At 45.8% G+C, this 21,010-nt stretch overlaps 1 protein-coding gene across 4 annotated transcripts in view; it reads right to left on the reverse strand.

Moving 5' to 3' along the window:
- RBM27 (RNA binding motif protein 27) overlaps window positions 1-21,010 on the reverse strand; it is a 1,859,884-nt gene that overhangs the window by 259,974 nt on the left and 1,578,900 nt on the right. For all 4 annotated transcript variants that reach the window (XM_069652445.1, XM_069652444.1, XM_069652443.1 and 1 more), the window contains 2 exons: window positions 19,965-20,039; window positions 19,638-19,802 (listed from right to left, as the gene is read on the reverse strand). In XM_069652445.1, the coding sequence (XP_069508546.1) occupies window positions 19,638-19,802; window positions 19,965-20,039 (240 nt within the window). The remainder of the gene's footprint in view (window positions 1-19,637; window positions 19,803-19,964; window positions 20,040-21,010) is intronic.

Below are 21,010 nucleotides of genomic sequence, written 5' to 3' on the forward strand. Positions count from 1 at the left end.
AAAGATTCAGAAAAGAAAGGTCGAGCACCACCCTCAGACCAGTCTGGTTCTTTTTGGGGATGGCAAAAATTCTGTAGGTATAACCAACGCCCCTTTAAATTAAGGGTACTTGCTGGACAGCTTGGTTCTGAAGAAGGGAAACAACTTTCAACATGAGACCTGGGGAACCTATTTGTAGTAAAGGAGGCGAGACTGGGTGAGGGAAGGGGACAGAGGTGATATCCTCCTGAAACCACCGAAGGTACCCAAGGGTCTTTCACCAATGAATGCCATTGTACCTCATGGAGAGCTAATTTGCCCCCCACCTGAAAGGGGTGGAACAGCACACTCATGGCTTCTTGGAGTCCGGGGTAGAGCAGGGGGACTGAAAGAACCCATTTAGAGTTGTTTGCTGGTGCTTGCGCCTCTGCAGATTAGGCAACCTGTCCGGCTGTCTGGACTGGCAGTCCTGGATGCCCCTAAGAGCTAGTTTGCTGGTTTGAACTGCCCTGCGAGCTAAATGACCTCAAAGTTGGCTTGGTTACAATTGCCAGGGACCTTGCAGTCTGAGCTGTTTTTTTTAATGCAGCTCTTCATCGGTTCAGGCGTGAAATAGCTTCGTCCCTTCAAAGGGGAGATCGAGTAACCAAACGGATACCTGTTCCTGCTGTATCGATGTGCTCTGTGGTGCCACCTCATAACAGCCGTCTCAGAAAGAACCCAACAGCCCCTCAATCCCTGGACTAGTAGCTCTGTGAGTCACGAGAACTTGACCGGTGCTAGGGTCCTTGGAACCCCTTCCGTTTGCATTCCAGGGATAGAAATCCCCAGTGCGGGGTGACGGGGGGTGCCTTAGTAAAGAGAACAGCACTTAACTTACCTGCCTTGCCTATACACTGTACCAAGTCCTTGAGATGAACTGGAGACGAGGCCGTGAAGATCTCCCTCCTCCGCGCCAAATGGTTCAACGAGCGCAGTATAAGGGTGTGGCAGGCCGAGCAATCGTCCCAACAGTGACCCGCCCCTTAACAGTGAACAGAGGGCATGCAGATCCAATGTGGGGAAACAACTATTGCAGGCAGAACACCTGCAAAAACCTGGCTGAGCCGACATGCACAGCAGCAGGCGAGGCACCGGAGGCCAGTAGGAATAATCAAAAAATGCAGTGGGGAAAGGTGAAAAATTATCAAACTCCAGGGAGCCTGCAGGAAGGTCCGATCCAGTCAGTATGGAAAAGGGGACTGATGCTAGGCGCTGTAGGGCTGAACTATGGGCGCATGGTAACGCCTGAAATTTAAAGGGGAAATGCTCTTTTTTTGGAAGAAAAGAAAAGAAAAAGAGGTTCTGGTCCCGTCCCTAAAGAGGGGACGCCCATACAGTATGGAGGAAAGGGGACAGGATGTAGGAGTATTTTTGGTGTGCGCAATCATGTTTAATGTGTATTGCAATTAAACATGGCTAGTGCCCTACAATGGCGGTGCCACAAGATATTTGCTTGTTCTTTGGCCATATTGCAGTTCGGCCTACTTACTGCCTTGTCAGGTCAGGAAAGTCCTTATAAATGTCATGCACTTGCCTGGGAAGGCTGCTGCTTTCACAGCCTAGTGATGCCTTTTGTGTGTGGCCCAGGAATGGGGTGGGACGGTATAACTTCACATCCTTGGTGCCAGAAAATCTGGGTGTGGGACAAATGTGAAAGCAGTAGTTGTGTCCGATAGGACAACTACTGGCTGTTTGAATGGTGAAGATCCTTACCATTGGCGGGTTTGGACTTGCTTCCAGCTCGGATTTAGGATAAGAGGACCTCTGCAGCCATTTCTTCAGACCATTGGAACCATGCTGCTCTTCTTCACCATGCTCTTCTTCACCATGCTGCTCTTCTTCACATGAAGAAGAGCAGCATGGTGGAGATCCGAAGACAATTCCTGTAGTGCACAGCATCCCTTCCAGTAGCCACATGGGTGAAGCCCTGAGACTCTGATCTCCGAAGAGAGGGTGCTTCAGCCCTTGCACTAGTGGGACCAACTAGTCTCAACATCTTTGAGGATCCACCCATTTAGAGCCTTCCGTAGTTCTGCTGGTCTGCCCGGTAGACTGACCAGCTCCTCTTGAGGTCCCTCCCTAGAAGAGTTGTTCTGTGTTCAAGTGCGGCAATGTGGTGGTCGCCAACCTGTGTCCCTAGTAACCTTCTCCCTGAATTTCAGCTTTCCATCTTCACGGAAACAGCTGCTGTAAATGTGACTGGAAGGGCTCCTGTTGTCGCCTATGTGCTGAGACCGTCGCTGGAACGCGCCTTTCTCCAACCTTTGAAGTGTCCTGAAGAGGACTGCATCAGTGGTCCTTGCATTTCTTAATCGACAGAGGTTATATCTTGCAGTTGCACCCCACTGGAAGAGTCCTCAAACCCGCAACTCATCGACACCTCTCACCGGACCAACGGCAGAAGATCGAGCCCCCAGTGACCACCATACGATCCACATCAGCATCTGGGAAAATCAGAGTCAGGAGGGTAAGTAAACACAGTATCTGCCCCCCCCCCCCTCCTCTATAGGATAACATTGGGAACAAGTCCCTCAGTCTCCTTATTCCATTTAAATCACCTGTTGGTCGTCGAACCTTGGGTGTGGAACAAAAGAAAACACATACTTAGATTTGGTAGAACTTAACTATCACCAACAGAAGCTTATTAAAATGTACCTACAGCGACTTCCTTATGGTGAGAAACATTGTAGCTCCCGTCACTTTTGGGCACACAGCCCCATTCATCTTAAGGTTTGGACTTCTTAAGATAGGTTATTGCCTTGTGATCTGGTTTCATCATTAACTGCATCTAAAACACTTACCTGCTTTTGCAAATTAAGTTACTTGATGTATATGTGAACATATGGTGAAACTATATATTTGTATCTGAGTGTAGCGCGAAAAAACTACCTGTCCGATTTATCTTTCAATGTGTTCAGAAGGCATAGAATAAATATTTGCACTGTTATACAGGACTCTCTAAATTGAATTATTGTGTGCCATACTGTGTGTACTCATTGGGGGACCCTCTCTCTCCTGAGAATAAACCTTGACTGCTAATCCAAGTACCTTTATTGGGTTTTGGCAAACCTCTCAGAGTTCCCCGTTAACTAGGACTAGGGCGGCCTCCTAAAATCTGTCCACCAGGCCAGAGTCTAGAAATCCATCTCAACATGGAGTAAGCCTTACCTACAGTTTAAGACACGCATTGTGTAGGCAGCTGGGGAGACTATTTGATATCCCAGTAGAGACGCCACTGTTGAGCAGGGTAGCACAGGATAACCACAGACTAGGCTCGTGCGAGAACTAGCATTAACATCAAGCACCGGACTGTACAGTAGTACATTCTGCATAGGATCTACTATACTCCACAGGTATTGCACAGGTATTGCAAAGAATGGGGAGACGAGGAGGAGATAATTGCCCTAAGTGCAAAGGTGAACCTTTATACACATGGTATGGCAGTACAATCATATACAAAGGTTTTGGGGGTTAGGGGTGCACAGGTTGCGATGTTCCTCGCCGAGCGCCATAATGTTCCAGCAATGATACTGACCAGGAGATGACTACCTAGGTAAGAATTGCATGGCTTTCTTCATTCGGGAGGAAACGCGAGTAAACGCTTACTAATGCTGTCTTTCTTTCTCCTCTTTCCAGGTTATGGTATTCCAGGATGCATGCGTTGCCGGATGATGGAGTTCGTACCTTCAGGTGAGTGGAAATGAAGTCGGCAATGGATTGAAGACAGGATACTGTTCCAGGTAAGTTTCGTAGTGTTCTTTCTCTCTCTGCAGGTCCTTGGTTTCAGGTAAGCTGGCATCAAAGCCAACAAATACATCACAGACAAAATCCAAAGACTGCAGAACAATGCCCTGAGAGCAGCACTAAACATCCCTCACAGAGAGCATGTCACCAAATTCAGGAAAGAGGTTAATTGGCTAAAAATAACGGATAGAATCCTACTCAAAACAGCTTCCCTCACCTCTAAATGTCTGAACAACTTAGTCCCCCCGTACCTAATGGAAAGAAATCACGAGGAAAACTTGCACGCGACCCACGAGATACGCCATCACCTTTAAACTAGAGATTCCTAGGTTTAAACGCTCGAGCGCAGGAGGATCTAGTTTTCCTGTCAAAGCTGCTTACTGCTGGAACAAGTTACCATTCGACCTCAGAACTGAGCAACCGTACCCTAAATTCAGACACAAGATAATTAATTGGTTGCGGGCCAATGACACATAACTTTGACTAACACCCTACCCACTCCCACTTTCGGCCCTTACCATATCTCCTGCTTCCATGTATTTCTCCTTACTTAGATATCCAAGCAGGCATCCCAACTCTTCTACCTACCCCATATATGATACCTAGATTTATAGTCTGACCTATAAACCTGACTATATATCCATCTGTAAGCTAATCTTGCTAAAGTGCCTCGGACTTTTCTAAACTATGCCTTGTATTTGTACATATGTTTGTATATATTCTTGCACATATGTCTTGCCTATGCTCCTTTACTCATGCCATATATTGTAATAAGCTTAAGATTTCTTGTACACTGTTGCGCCCGGCTACCCAAGGGTTTAGCGCGCATTACCAAATAAACAAACAAACTGGATGCGGTGAGCTGCCCACAGCAGAATAACGCAAAGCATGTTCTGCTGTTTGGGTGCGGTTTAAATAGTCTTAGGTAAAGAAGACCAGGTAAAATAGTCGCAGGCCTGCCACCCCCAAAGTAGTCCAGGTAAAGTAGTCCCAGGCCTGCCACACCCAAAAGACTAGAAGGCACCAGGACTGACTCCAAGAAAGTCTTGGATGAGGTTTTAAGGCCTTTGACCTGGCTCTAACTGGAAGGCTGACTTGCCAGTGAGGGCCAGGGGCAACGGTCACGACAGCAGAACCCCTTCCTTGCTTAGTGGGAATGTAGTATGATAGCAACATGGAACAGAAACAAAATAACTGAATTATAAAAATAGAGGGTGCCAGGTGGAACACAAGGGTTGGGAGGGGGTGAATACAGTGGGACGGGTATCAGTGAGGGTTGTTGTGCATTTTAGCTTGGGGGATCTGAGCTGGTGAGGGAAAGACATTCAGTTCATAGTGGATTAAAGCGAGGGCGAACGGGTTAGTGGCTTTGGGAGGGGGAGATTGTTTATGTTCCGTTAGATGCTGAATTTATCTGGTAATACGGGTAATACTTCTAATGTATTTGGTTTGAAAGTTGTTACATGTGAGAAAATCAGTAAAATTCTTTATTTAAAAAAGAAATTACAAAAAGGAGCCATAACAAGAGCGAGACACTAGTACATGCATATAACAAAGCTGTCAGGAGGAGCCAATATCTTTGACTCTTGACCAGGTAGTAATATTGGGTGAAGACTGAGGGCTCAGGGCCGACATCAATAATACTAAGTTCTGATAAATGAACATGAGCAATCCCCCTTCAGTGTAGACCTATGCTTTAAAGCCAAATAATTACTGAAAAAGGGAACTGAGAAGGGCTTAGACCAGAGGGCCAACATAGGCCCAGAAACAGCATCACTTAAGGGAAATCAGGTGGTTCCCTTGGCCCGTTGGGTTGTGGTGAACCAGGAGGAGGACCCGGACTACTTTGGGTCATCGTTAAGAAATTGATTTTTTTTTTTAAAAACAAAAAACACCTAACTCGCCCTATCGCTATGAGGGAAGTTCCCTGCCTAGCAAAACCAAAACTAGGGGCGCACCTCAAGTCCAAATAAAACTTCCAAATCCTAATCACTAACTGGCCCTACCACTTTAGAAAAACATCAAGGGGAGGCTTGTACAACAGCCTATGTATCGACTTCAGCCTGGCCCAACTAGGAGTAGAGATGCTCACAGTCTCAAATGCTCCTTTCATCAACAGTGTAGTTTCCACAATCTTCAGCTAGATTCTCTTGGTAGAAATTATAATTATCCTCTGTACGGGTTTCACTCGCCCCTTCTAAAAGAAAATGTCCAAATCCCTTCAAGATTATTTGACAAGGCACTGTTCTGTCTCCCACCTTTGTGACACTGACTTCCTCACAGTCTAGAGATTCTCTGGTAGGCATCTTTAGTTCACAATGTACAATACTTTACTTAGGATTTCTGCTTGCTCAGGTATTTTACAGATTCCTGTAGCATCATACACTTGGTTGGCCTTGTTGCAAAGCATCCACCCTCTTCTCACCTTGTTCCCCGTAGGACATATATCTGTCTGTGTTTAATAGCCAGGTCGGATATTCCAACCTTGCAGTGTGTTGTTTGTATTTCGTTCACACTCTATTGGTGCCGGGTGCCTATTCGCTTCTCGTACTCCTTCATACTTATGGTGGTTGTTCCAGCCATGACATGTGTGATGAATCAGTAAAGATTTCTCCCAGAAACCTGGTCTGGGATCATTCTCATGTGGCCAGGGAAAGGCAGACGCTTCCTGATCCAGACCATGGGGGTGGTGTACTCATGGAGAATCACATGGGGGGTGGCGAGGGACAGACAAGGAAGACTGGGAAACTCCCCTGTTTAACTATCTCTTGTAATCCCACACTTTTGATGGTAGTTTGCCAAGCTACAGAAATTGAAAGAAACAACTTTGCTGAAGGGGACTACAAGTCACATAATCCAAGGAGTACTGGGATGAGGAAGAGGGCTATGCGGGTATGCAGTTGCAGTAGTCGGACATTTCAGCCTAACAGCCCACAAATGAAGGAACCTGGGAGGCATAAAAGGCCCCCTCTGGTGCAGGCATTTGGAAGGAGCTGGAACTGTGACTGGAATGCAGGCTATAGCAGAAGGAAGAAGGCACAAGGCTGTCAAACCAAGCAGAAGTAGGAGAACAAGCAGGACTGCAGAACATGGAGACGAAGATTTCACCTGCTTGTTCTAAGAGGGTCATGTTCCTCCAAACTCTGAAGTGCAGAGGCTGCGCAGCTGACGGAGTGCAGGTGAGCTGTCTTTTCCCCATGTGAGCCTGATTGCAGAAGTAGTCGCGCATCGAATGTGCTGGAGAGTGAGGCGAGGAGCAGTTGTCAAGCCGTGAGACTTTGGAGCGAGAGGGTCTCTATAAACATGTGGCCACACTGGAGACATCTTTCACAGAGGAAGGGTGTGGGTCCCTAAGAAGCCAGAAGTAGTAGAAGTTGTGGCAGAAGTCAAGGGATCAGTGCGACCCGCAAAGCAAGTGTTAAAGAAGTCAGCGAGTGAAGCACAGCATTCCAATACCTTGCGCGCACATTGCCGGCAACAGTATCCAGTTCCCCATTTAATGCGTATGGTTTAAAGCAAGTAAATGTTGTTTGATGAAGCTGTAATAACAGGAACAATGGAAATGTAGCACTTGTGTATACAATGAAAATACTATTACATGCATAAAAAGCGAACGCTGCTTAAATCCCTTTGTTCAACCCTTAAAAGAATGTTACTGTCTGAAGGAGTGGCCGCGTGTCACTAATTTGAAAGAGTGAATGTTGGAAACACCATTATTGAAAACACAACCTTGTTAACACAATTGTTGAAACCTTTAACTTCTAAAAATTACATTAATAAGTGGTCGCGTGTGACTAATTATGATTCCCAAAGGAGGACTGAACTCTATTCTTTACTTAAATACGGCATACCTTTCATATATAATAAATTAAAGTGTGTATATTATTGAAGATGAGAACAAGCTTTGCCCAAGCTGAGAGCCTCCCGATATTAAACCCATATCAACAGTGAAGCCTTTCTCCAAGTTAAAAAACAATCTGTCACTGTAAAGTTGATAAAAGTTCAATTGGCCTAAGATACAAGTGTGCAAGAATTACCTGAAGCTAAGAGTGGCACCAAGGCTTCTTGGTAATAACTTGGGCTAATAGCTGGCAGAAAGGTGCAGATAAAATTGGAGAAGGGAAACTGGCTGCTTCTAACGACTAATTTGAAGTGGACCCAACCTGTAGTGTCAGAGAATGTGGAAGAAAGAGAAGTGAATCTTAAAGGCAAACCCAGATTGTTATTGTGGCAGACAGACGAGAGGCAAAGATGCTGCCCATTTTGAAGAGATATATTCAGAGCAAGAGTCCCCTTGCTTACTTGAAGGTGTTGAAGTATTTAAAAAGTATATTTGGTCGATGCCTGTCTAGAAGTGCAAATCACTGAAGCTGTGGTAGTAGTCCAAAGTACTAAAGCTGGTGTGGTATAATCTGGTTGTCAGTAGATGCAACATTGTAGTAGTCTAAAAAGGTGGTGTACTGTGAGACAAAGGTGACACTTCTAATGGTAAATCAAGTACAAGTGAAGTTGTTGAAATGGAAGCAGCAGCACTGCGAAGTCATTCTGACAAATAAACAATTTTGAAATCTAAAACTGTAACGAAGGAAATACTAACTGTTAACCAAGAATTATGTATCATTGATAGTTGTGGATATTGCATTTCCTTTGAATTGTGGCAAATCTTGCATATATATATTTTCCAAGTTACTTGGATGTGGGTGGCTAGGCATGAGTTATGTGAATTGCTAATAGAAACGTTAATGTTTGCTGATTTGCAAAGCACTATCTTATATGATCACTTTGAAATTGGGATAGAGGTACTCTGTAATAAGGACACGCACCCACAACAGAATAATAAGTAATTGAAAAATGATATTCATGCCAACATGTGACGGTGTATGATTTTATTTATCTTCTGGTAATGATACAATGTAGATGACTGATATAGAAGCATACAGGCATACCCCTTTATTGGAATCAATCTATTAACATTGTTTAAATTGCAACAGATTCTTTCAAGGAGGAGTATCGACTCCTATTCATTGCAGTGGTGCATTGACGCCAGACTGGGAATCTGTGGTTTGTTTCCTGGAAGCAGTGATGGAGGACATGCGTTAAGACTACTTGTTCTGTCACCTGGACCACTTTTCAGAAGTCTCCCATCATGACTCTAGTTGAATTGTCTGTATGCACCCAGTTCTTAGAGGTATGCCACGTTTTAGGAGAATGCCTAAGAGTCCTTGAAAGACGCTGTGGACGAAATGATGCATGGATCAAGTGCCAATCTTTGGATGATGGAGGGGGACCAGGACTAACCTTTCTTTCCAGATGAATGAAGGGCAAAAACACTTTGGCCCACTTATGGCCATAGAGGTTTGATGGACAGACATTGCAATATGCCACAAGATAGAACCCTTAAAGCCCTTCTTTCTCAGATATGCTTCACAAGAAGTTAAAACTCTGCGCATATGGAAACTTTAATGTGGCCAAGTTAAAACGTAAGCATTCGGTTAACAATCATGTGATCCAGAATACTAATGTGAAGACAGTTGCTGTGGTTCTGGAACTGGGCCAATGGTTTGTGGGCCTCCCAAATAACTATCATGTTGTCTGGTGAAGGACACGTATAACTTAAATTAAGGTGTTCAGGTACCAGGATGCCAAGCACAATGACTTAAGAGGGTAGTGGAGATTCTTGCCCTCCCCGAGTTGGGTCATTGCAGAGGAGTAGAAATTGTGATAAGGGTACCATTACATCTGAAAACCAGTGTCATTTGGGCACTTCTGCAATAATCAGTATCATCCAGCAGTTTCTTCTCAACCAGATTTTGTGAAAAAGTCAGGGAGCAATGATGGATTTGGAAAAACATGCATAAAATGGCAATTTGACTCAGGTGTGCTCCCATTCATCACAGGATGGAAAATAGGGAGTCCATTATTCTGTTAAGTAGCAAAGAGGGTTCTATGTGAAAATGTCCCCAGAAAAATGTAGTCATGCGATAATATAGCCAGCAAAAAGGTTTAGAAAAATGTAGTCATAAAACCTCCCCAATCTCACTGAATCCGTTCCTAAACCTTCCCCCAACTCCAACTATTACCCCGAGTGCTTACAAAACACTAACCTTCAGTGCACTTAAGCATTTTATTTGAATATTAATTCAAAATCCATGGAAAAATAACAGTGAACCTAACTCCAACCCCATCACCAGTTCGCCACAAATGACATGACCTTTGCCCCAACCCAAAACCTTGCTCTAATCCTAATCTTAGCCTTACCCTAACTACCCGTAATGCTTAATTTACTCTAACCACTACGTGTATCCTAACCCCTATCCTACGCTAACATCACCAGGCCTCCCCAACTTCCCTATGCCTTTCTTTAACACTTAACCAACCCTTTACTCAATTAGCCCTAGCCCCACCATAACCTGACACTTACTCTAACCTAACAACTAACAAAAACCTCATTGTTAGGCAAGATTGTATACAGTACCCTTTGGGTGCACTACAACAACCCTGACGTCCTGGCAATAGGAACCCAACATTTGGTATAAGTCTGCACTACACAGGTTGGTAGCGTGTTGAGCGGCCCTGCTTATCTGAAGAGGGGTCAATGTGAGCTGTAGGGAAGTTACACAGAGATTCACAGTGACAAGTATTCAAATAAACTCTTACACAGAAAGTTTCTTGATTAACCAAGTATTAATTTAACAGTCAGCTAGAGTAAGCCTTCTTCAGAAGCGGGCAATATAATGGTAACACTCAAATACACTTCAAAAACACACACTATTAATATTTCTAAATCAGTAAGTACCCTTTTGGGATAACCCACAGACACTACCTACACCCTCAGGTGACTTCAATAGTTAGAGTGCTGGGGACATTAATAGATCACTGTTGCATTTAGAAAACTCTACAGAGGAGTGTCAACGAAAAAAGGTTTCAGAAGGAGGCACGTATTAACACAATTATTCTTAAGCAGACAAGTACTTTCAAAATACCCCCTCAATGCAAAGTCAGTTAACCCCTTCCTGGACAGAAGACACAACACCTAAGCAGAGGAGAGAAGAGTCATTCAGGGAGCCAGGACAGAAGTTTCCAAAAGTCAAGGTGAGCTGAAGCACTTCTTGCAGGAAAGTAAAAGTCTTGCACAATGTTTTAGAAGTCTTTGTAGAATAAGAAGAAATCAAAGTAGGGCCACAAGCTGATTAGGCTTGTGAGGTAAAGAAGCTGGCAGCAACTCTACAGATGCAACCAAAACAAGTCGCCAACAAGGAAAAGTGAGGTTACACAACAAGAGGTAAGTTCTCTTAGACTGTACAGTACCTTTAGGTTGAAAAAAGTGCAGCAGATGACTTTGGTTCCTGTGCAGCTCTGCAGATCCTGGTTTTCCTGGACCTCAGTCGTGGGGACAAGAGGGAGGACTTCTGGGGACTCCTGCACTGCAATGGGATGGTCACCTCTCGGAACCTGCAATCTTCAAACAAGTGGCACTTCAGTGTTTCAGCTCCTTGCGTCTACCGCAAATAGAACACTGCGGTTTTCTGGCTGCCGAGATGGGCTTTCTTGCATCTGGGTCCAGCACTCTGTTGAGGTGGCTCGGGCTAGGTCAGTCCTGCTTCCTGGGAGTCGGGAGGATCTATCTGGAGCTCTTGGCCAGCTTAAAATCAACGCACACGATCTGGTGTTCCTCTCCCTGGCTATTCAGTTCCAGCAGCAATTTTCAACCAGCTCCAAGAGGATGTCCAGGTGGCTTACTTTGGAGTTGATTGGTCCCACAAACTCAAAGGGAGAAGTCGTCCTTGCAGGGGCTTCTCTGTCGATACGAATATGGAATTTCAGCACAGCAGCAGGGCTTCACTGGGCAAACCAACGGTCCAGGAGTTGCAGCAGGCGTCCTCTTCAAGTTCTTCTTCAGGTTCCTTCGTCCAGAGGTCGACTCTGCCTTCCCTGTCAAAAAGTCTTGCCTTTTAATGCAGGTTTCTTCCATTCTTTCCAGCCTAGCTGTCAGTCACCCAGCAGGTTGGCTGTCCTTGCCGAACAGCCAGCCGGCCCATCACCTAAGAGTGCATTCCTGTCTCCTAGGAGACTAAGCACAGGGAGTTTCGGGCACCGCCCTCACTTCCCGTCTACCCCAGAAACCCTGGAGGTGGGCTTGACTCGTGAATCCCGCCAAAGGCAAAGCGGACAAAGGGTCCAAACCTGGTTTGGCGTGCAGGAGTACATCTCAAGAAGGACCTTTCCACAAAGAAATGGCAAAAAAAGACGACCGGGGTCATTTTGACAAAAATGGCACCCGTGGGTACTTTACTGTAGCTGCCAACGCAGCTCGTGGTAAATTCACACCACGGTAGTTAAAAGTAAACCACTGCCACCAGCCGTTCATTGAGGAAAGGGTAAAATAAAATTGTTGCATGAGAAGCTAGACAAAGGGGATACTACGTAACCCCTCCAGCACCCTGTAGTAAGATAGTGTGTACTGGGTCTAGAAAGTTACAAGTGTGAGCAAAGTCAATTTCACTTCACTGCTCTTAAAAACAGTAGTTTAAACTGGGGGAATTCTGAAAGACTTCCCTGTGCCACTGCACTGAAGGTGGTGTGTGACACAATGTAAAAAATGATGCTTATGGAGTTTGTCAGACTCCACAACCAAAAGAAACAGAGTTCAAAATCACATAAGAATACATATGAGAGGTTAAAAATTCAAGTCCTCGGGAGACGACTAGGGGGCACGGACGACGATGATCACCTGAACCTCGTCTCAACGGGGACAGATAAGATGATTTAGAGAATATCCCATTTCATGATTTGTGAGTGCAACTGTAGAAACTGAACCCCTGAGGGGTTCAGGGACCCCCTGATTGCCTGGCAGGGGCGAGAGAAGACCGAAAAGTGACCAAACAGAGGAGCAAGCCCCCCCCAGCCCTCCAACGGCCCTCGACCAGACAGCAGCGCGCGCACCTCCAGACCATGAGAGGTTGCCAGCAAAAAAACTGACTGACATGAAGCAACCCCCCAAAGAGGCAGGCTGGCCCGTGGGTGTGATCCCCCTGTGGCTCCATTAAATTGAAGCCTCCACAAAGAGGGAGAGAAGCATTGGAGGGCCACAAGGCACAGCAGCCTGAAAGCGCTCGGAGCCCGCCAGCACAGCGACTGAGGCGCGAACACCCCGGCCCAGCAGCCCGAAACTCTCTGCCACCGGTGAAAGGAGTCGTGCCGCTTTGCGCCGACTGCCGGAAAGCCCCTTTAACAGAGAAGTACCCAAACCAAGCAAGGCCATCGAAACGTTGTGCCACCGCCACGTAGTGAACGTGGAGAGACACTGCAGCAAAAGTGGGAGCACAGGCGGTGCAGTGTCCCCCCCCTGCTCAACTGCAAAACAACTGCTGCCCCAAACAGGGAGGTAGGCAGAACCACAGACAAAGCCCCCCTCTGTACAGAAGGCGAGAAAGGGGACTTACCCATCGGAGGGGCCCCGCAAGGCCGAGGGCGTGCGGGCAACCCGCGTGTATCAACCAGAGCACACCACAGGGTGACAACCGAGAAAGAAGGAGAGCTGCATCTGAACTTTCCTGAAGAAAAGCAGCAAGGTACAGCCGGGTCCCAGCCAACACCCAGTGGACCCGCGGTGGGCCGCTTCTGACTACGGGGCAGGCCGGATCAGCGTGCCGGCAGTAGTCAAGACACAACCCCGCTGGATGATCAAAGGAGGTTTCTACCCAGTAAGAAAGGGGTCGGAAGGAAGCACAGCAGCAACGGATACGAAGGTGAGAGGCGCTTCCTCTCCCCACTGAGCACCTTGAAGGGTGTGAGATAATCCCCCGGTTGGGACCCCTGCAAACTGCATAAACCCACCACCCGGACACCCCTCCCACCCCCGTCCTCTTCCAGGTGGGAAAAGGCAGCAAGACCCACATAAGAGAAGGGGAGAATCAGAGTGTGGAAACATTATCTGGAAACACTGCTGATGCCGCCCAGTGATTACACGCCACCACCATCAATAGATATTAATCACCAGGGGCATTGAAGGGCACCATAAATGTGCATACCCCTGGAGGAGCCACCAAGAACACTGCTAGCCACAGGAATGGACGAAGAGGCAGTGGGTGAACCTCAGTGCTATTCGAGGAAATATCTTACATAATAAGCAGGCCCGTGGGGCACCCAGAATTGATACACCACGTGAGTGTCATTGTGCCCCGCCCCCTGAATATAGGGACAAAGACAACAGCCCTGGAAAACAAAACCGATGCGAGAGGGAAACGACCCCATAATACTGACGTGAAGCCTCTAAGAACGGGAAAGGCCACGACACCGTCATTGGTTGGAAGAAGTTTGGACAGACTGCAGCAATACTGAAGGAAAGAGACTTCAGGACTAGAAGACACCAAAATGGCTACGGCGGCCACGAAGGAAGACATTGCGGGAATCCGAGCGCTACGATCAGATATGCAAACAACAATTACGGAAATAAGAGGAAAAGAGGACCGCATTGAAGAAAAAGTTGAGAATTTAGAACATAACCAAATCAACGCAGATCTAGTAGAAATGAAGCTCAATGCTAGGATGACTGCCATAGAACTGAGAGAAGAAGAGCTCACTCTCAAGCTTGATGACCTGGAGAATAGGGAGAGAAGATCTAACCTACGAATCCTGGGCATATAGGAGAAGGAAGGTGAAACGCTGGGCCACGTCAAAAAGAATGATTCAGGAAATGGTGAACCAGCTATTTGCGACAGATGGTGGCAAAATAGTGAACATTGAAAGAGCCTATTGAGGGGGGTTGAGCTTTCAGAGGAGGCCCTCATTCAATAGTAGTTAAGTTTCTTAGCTACAGAGAGAAGTCAGAGAACTTTCTCAAAGCCAAGCAGGCCAAAGACATTCAGTTTCTGGGATCCAAAATAAAGATATTTCAAGACTTGTCAAACTTCACACTGGGAAGAAGAAGAGCGTGTAGACCACTCACGTCGTGGCTAACAAAGAAAGCCATATGGCTACAGGTGGGGCTACCCCTTCGATTTGACTTTCGAATATAACAAGGTGAGGATTATAGAGTGGTTTCCCCAGAGGAGGATAAACAGGTGCTCGATCAGCTAACAAAACTAAACGAAGAGAGGGCCCGACGGGCCCCACGAATTCCCAGACGTCTGAAGCACAAGCCGTAGAAGGGCCTCCACGATGGCGGAAGACAGACAAGGGGGGCAGAAAGTATGGCAAACTAAATACAGAATTTCCAACCGAGCCACCATGATAAGGTAAAGCGGACCCTGGACGCCAAACACTCACACAAGACTTGCTTACCATATGAAAGGGATTGCCACAGGGAGTGTCCCGCGATGGGAGAGTCCTAAACCTAGTGGCCCTCAAACCCAAGGGGGTGTCTCTACCCCAAGGACCTAGGACAAACTTAATGACCGCGGTTCAGTTAGTGGGTTTATTTCTTGTTAACAGTTCAAAGGGGGAAGGGGACATACAAACGGGTAAAGGCACACAAGAGACATAGTATATAGAACGACGCATTAAACACATGGTTGACCCGGGTGGTAACGCGTTTGAGTGGTGCGAACATAGATGGTAGACCTTGAGGGTGGGTATGCTCAACGTTAAGGGGCTTAACTCCCCCACTAAGAGATCACTAGTCGCACAGGAATTTGATAGCGCGGGTCTGGACTTGCTATTTATCCAGGAGACGAGTGTCGAATCGGGAGAAGAAAAACCCCGAAGAGGTAGAGGAGTGGGTCAAACATACTGGACCTCTGCAGACCATAAGAAAGGGGGCTGAGGGGTTAATACTCCACAAGAGATTCCAATTAGTAAACCCTGAGGTGCAGTTATTAATGGGAGGTAGACTTCTGGTAGTGCGAGGCGAACAGGAAAGCATGCCGATTACCCTGGCAGGGGTCTACCTGCCTAATCAAGGTCAGGCAGAGTTCAAGGAGAGGGCCCTCTCCACGATAACAGGTGCCATTAGAGGCCCAATACTAATAGCGGGCGACTAACACATGGGCAGACCCCCATATAGACAGGCAAGCAACATGGGTTCAAGCCAGGGATCTCCCTAGGGAGGAATGTACTAAATTCCAACACAGTTATATTGAAAATGACCTGGTGGATGTCTGGAGGACAATCAAATCGCGCCAAGAAGGGATATACGTTTCGATCCGCTGTCCACGAGACATTCACCAGAATTGATTATTTATTGGTCAATAGAGAGACCGCCAAGGAATTAGACACAGTGATACATGCCCCAAAGGCTGCTCAGACTGGTGAGATGAGGGAATACATAGAGAAAGCTGGTCTCACCCACCTAACAGATTCAGAACAATCTTGCCTGGACTCCTCAATACCCCCCGACTAAGTGAAGGCAGCAATAAAATGCCTTCCCCCGGAAGGAGCCCCAGGAGAGGATGGTTCTATCATGGGTTTTTACAAGCACTTTGTAGAGACTCTAGCCCCACACCCAGCTAAACTATTCAACCACATACATGATTCCGGCCAGGACCCCCTGTCCATTTCGATTGGCACACAGTGGAAATTATTAAGGCAGGAAGAGACCCCCATGTCCTGTAAATTCTACCGCCCAATATCATTGCTCAACACTGACGCCAGGTTTTATGCAAGAGTCCTTGCCACATGCTTTGAAGACCTCATGCCTCGCCTGATCCAGCCGGAACAGGTGGCCTTTATAAAAAGGGAGACAGGGGGCGGATGCTATGAGGAAAACACTAGACGTCATGGAACACTCCAAAGGGATGGATGGGGACCACGCTCTTCTCAGTCTCGACTCAGAGAAGGCTTTTGGTCGGGTGGAGTGGTGTTTCCTCTGGGCCATTCTGAGAAACATGGGTTTTGGAGAACGTTTCATAAAGGGAGTACAGCCGATCTTTAAGAGCCCAAAGGGTAAAGTGTCGGTGAATAACAGACTTTCAGAAGAATTCCACTTGACCAGAGGGACCAGGCATGGGTGCTCCATGTCCCCACTCCTCTACGCTCCGTCAATTGAACCCCTTGGCAACGCAATTAGGAACGATGCAGCAATAAGAGGGATTATGGTTAGCGATAAGGAATACAAACTTGCTATGTACGCCGATGACATAATGTTCTTCCTAACAGACCCCACCACAACTATACCGGTATTATTAAGGACACTAAAAGCATTCGGCAGGTGGGCAAGACCGAAAATAAACATAGAAAAATCCTCACTCTTGCCATACAAGACCCCGACTGTCCCACGAACACAGAGGTAATTCCCACGACACATCACAACCTAAAATACCTAGGTGTCACAATCACAAAGAACTCGGAGAAGCTATATGAGGCAAATCTGCCCCCGCTACTGCTCGAACTAGCAAAAGACCTGGACAGATGGGGCAAACTCACTGTCTCATGGCTGGGCCGCCTCAATGCCATAAAAATGGTAGTACTACCCAAAATCCTATACCTAGATCAAATGCTTCCAATCTCCACCCCCAGATCACACTTTGTTGAATTGAAAGTCATGCTCCTGAAATTCCTATGGCAGGGGAAAAGATTTCTTTTAGCACCCTAATTCAACCAAAGGAGGAGGGTGGAACAGGACTCCCGGATCCTTACACGTATTACCGTGAAGCCCAATTCCGCGCCCTGGGGCCTCTCTTGAGAGGGGACCCACAGAAGCAATGGGTTGCCATTAAGAACCACCTGTTAAGGCCTGTTACGCTTGGAGAATGGCTGTGGGCCCCCAAAAGAATTGTTCCCCACTAGTGTAATCAAACACTTTATGCTAGGCTCGCTCCTAAAGCTATGGAGGAGCGCAGGAAAAATGAAAGGCCTCACGACATGGCCCTCCCTCATGAGCTGCGTGTGCCCCCCCCCCCACATACAGGATGGAATTCAAGAACCAAACCGATGTCAAATGTGGTAGGGAGCTGAATTGGAACGAGTTGGGCACCTTATAAAGGATGACGGGTGCATATCTCTGCAAGAATTGGAAGCAGGAAAGACAAGCTCCAAAGAGACCTCACAACGTTTAAGAAACTACTCAGCAACACCCGATCTACTAGGGGCCTCACGTCCCTCCTATATAAAACCTTGAAAGGGGAACTAGGACAGAGACTTGACAATTTGAAAAAAAGATGGGAGAAAGACCTGGGCCCCCTGATGTCCAACCAACTCTGATTCAAAATGTGTAGGCTTGTGCAAAAAACCTCCATCTCGGCGCAATACAAGCTGCACAGAATAAAACTGTTGCACAGATGGCAGTACGACCCTGTAAAACTAAGATGTTGGACCAAGCCAGCTCACAATGCTTGAGGGGGTGTGGGGCCCTAGCAGACTACTAGCACATGTGGTGGTCATGCCCCAAATCCCAAATATATTGGAAGGAAGTGCTGATATGGTCAGGAAACTGGAAGGGATCACCCGGGACTGTGACCAGAGACTGGTACTATTCGGGCTTGAGGAACTATTCAGGCTTGAGGAACAATAAGGCCGCTTGATAAGAGTCCCGCACATGAAGCACTTTCTCCTTCTGTCAGCCAGGGTCTGTGTCACTATTAGTTGGAAAGCCAGATCCCTCCCATCAGAACTAACCTTGGCTCGAAAAGCCAGGGAACTCTACGAAATGGAAAACATCACAGGTGCCATCCACGGGATCTTGCCGAGCAGAGAAATCGAATGGGCCCCATTCCTTGAAGCATATAAATTAGCTGAAGCAAACGTGACAAGGTCTCTCATGAAACCAAATGTTAAGATCTTAAAGACTACCACCTTTTAGCCGGTGTGTCACCATGGGGGTGGTAGGTGGGGGGTGGGGGGGGATGGAGTTGACAGTTTACTTGACAATGTCCAAGCGCTTTCTTTTCCTTTTGAAGCAATTTGGTTTATATGTTTCCGTTGCAGCTTGAGATTATATGTCTTTAAATGACCCAATAAAAAAATAAATTTTGAAAAATTCAAGTCCTCTGAATCCAGCAAAGTTGCTGAGGGTCTCCAAGGTAGAGAGGAAATAGCACATTTCTGAAAAATCTCCCTAATACTCATTACTAGCCCTGAAGCAACCAACATAATCCTAACTCTTACCCCTAATTCTAACCAAAATCTTTACTCTAACCCTACCTCATATCGCTACCCAAAAACAGGCAATCTCAAGTACACAAAACCCTCCATAACCCCAACAATTACCCCAGCAGAGCTATGTTTTCGGATACTGTTCAGCTGCATTTTATGACTACTTTTTGCTTTGCAACCTTTTCATCGCAGAACTATTTTTGCCACCACTTTTTCACAGACTACATATTTGCTGGTAACATTTTCACTGGATACCGCAAAGAGAATATTTCCAATTCAGGAACATTTGAGCAAAGATGCAGGGGAAGAGTTCCGATTAGTGGTTGTCATGGCATAACCTGACCGGATTGTTCCAAGTCCAAGGGACACATACTGCTGTCGATAGTAACTGATGCGGCATAGCCAGAATCCAAATGTCTGCTACAAAATTGCACTGTTCGTGGGGGTAGCTATGAATAGGCAAAGGGGATTACCAAGAAGGGAAGACCGTAGAAACACATTTTAAGATATCAGGAACAGAGAACCACTGGATAACCATTGTTGCATGTTACAACTAGATGTATTTTATGAAAGGTGCTTTGAAGCACATCAGTACAAACCTATAAACCAGAAGCGTGGTAAACCAAAGAGCACAATAACAGTTTCTGCATCTGAAGGCAACACTAATCCATTACGGCCATTTCAAACACAAGTTTAAATTCTATTGGAATTGCACCTCTACTCAGACCCTGATCTTACACATATTCATGAGCCCTTCATATTAGTTATTAGTGTTGTGCTGAGAATACAACGATTTTCTCTGACAAGAGGAAATAAAAGAAAAGACTAGCTAGTATACAAACCTCAGTCTTTGACTTTGGCTTCAAGGAAGCAGAGGATGTTGTAGAATTTTTCAATTCATCCTTCAACTGAGAGATCTTGACCCCAAGCTCTTTTAAGGTTTTCATGATTTCACCCCTTTCCTCTGCCTTCATGGCTTTGTTTTTTTCCAATTTTGATATTAGCATCTACAATGATATATAAAAAAAGTGTAACACTAAACAACTGCACAGATTTTAATCTACTGTATATGTATGATGCTAAAGGATTGCACAGCAATTATTTTAGTACCAAGAAAATGAAACTTGTAGTTGCCAGGCGAAAAATAAAAGTTTAAAACATGAACATACCTTTTGACATTCTATTTGCTTTTCTAACATTTCTTGTTTCTTTTTCTTCATGTTATGTTGCAGCTTTAGTGCTTCCTGTTGTGGTAAGAGCATTGAAGATGAAAAGTTACAAGTCATTAATGGCACACCCTTCAAGCCAACTAAAATCTAGTCAATGTGTTGAGATTCAAGTAGCAAATCAGAGAAGCAGCATAAACCAGAAAGCTATATATTCCTTAGTCCACAATGATAAACCTCTATAGTGACTCATCGCCTCTCAACCCCAATGTACTTACAGAAGGGTATGGTTACAATTACAGAATAGTTTCCTCTTGACGCATATGTTCAGCTTTCACATATACAAAAGCACCTCAATATGATCCTGCTCCTCTCCTCTGCACCAGCTTGCTAGGGAGCAGTGGTGTATATGCCACAGGTGACAGAGGAACATGTATTCTTGCATGGCAAAGAGAAATCATAGTGCCTGTATTCATGCTTAGAAGCTATTATTAGATTATTCCAAATGTTAAGGAACTGCAGGAAAATAATTAAAAGAGTAGATGCTTTGTTGCAACTAAGTGAATCGTGTGCATCAGTGGCATCAGCGGGTGGCAACAGAAGCAATTAACCCAAGGGTCCAGCTGTCTGCTCAGGTGTTCATCTAGACAAGCAGCCCCAGGACTGACTTACTTTCGCTTCTTCCATAAAACACCTACCAAACGTCTATGCCATTTAAAAATCACTTGCCTTCTAAATAAAATTTCTGCTAAGCAGAACACTTCTTGCAGGAGCTCAACAAAAACATCTTTAGCAAAACAAAACTTGTATTCAAGGCATGAATTAGTTTTCAATAATTGATAAGCACTGTTTGCGAATTATATTATTCTTAATTAGCAATTCAGTACTGATGTATTTTATGTCACCAGAAGTTATTTATTTATTAGGCAAAGAATTCTTTTACCCGAAGACCCAGATATAGGCCTGATTTGAGCCTAAGGACACCAACCTATTTTAGAACTCCCCGTTCTTCACCAATTAAAAAATAGACATCGTGTTACACAGGGAAA

Source organism: Ambystoma mexicanum, chromosome 3p (genome assembly GCF_040938575.1).
Source record: "Ambystoma mexicanum isolate Mex_15411 chromosome 3p, UKY_AmexF1_1, whole genome shotgun sequence".
Classification (NCBI taxonomy): domain Eukaryota; kingdom Metazoa; phylum Chordata; class Amphibia; order Caudata; family Ambystomatidae; genus Ambystoma; species Ambystoma mexicanum.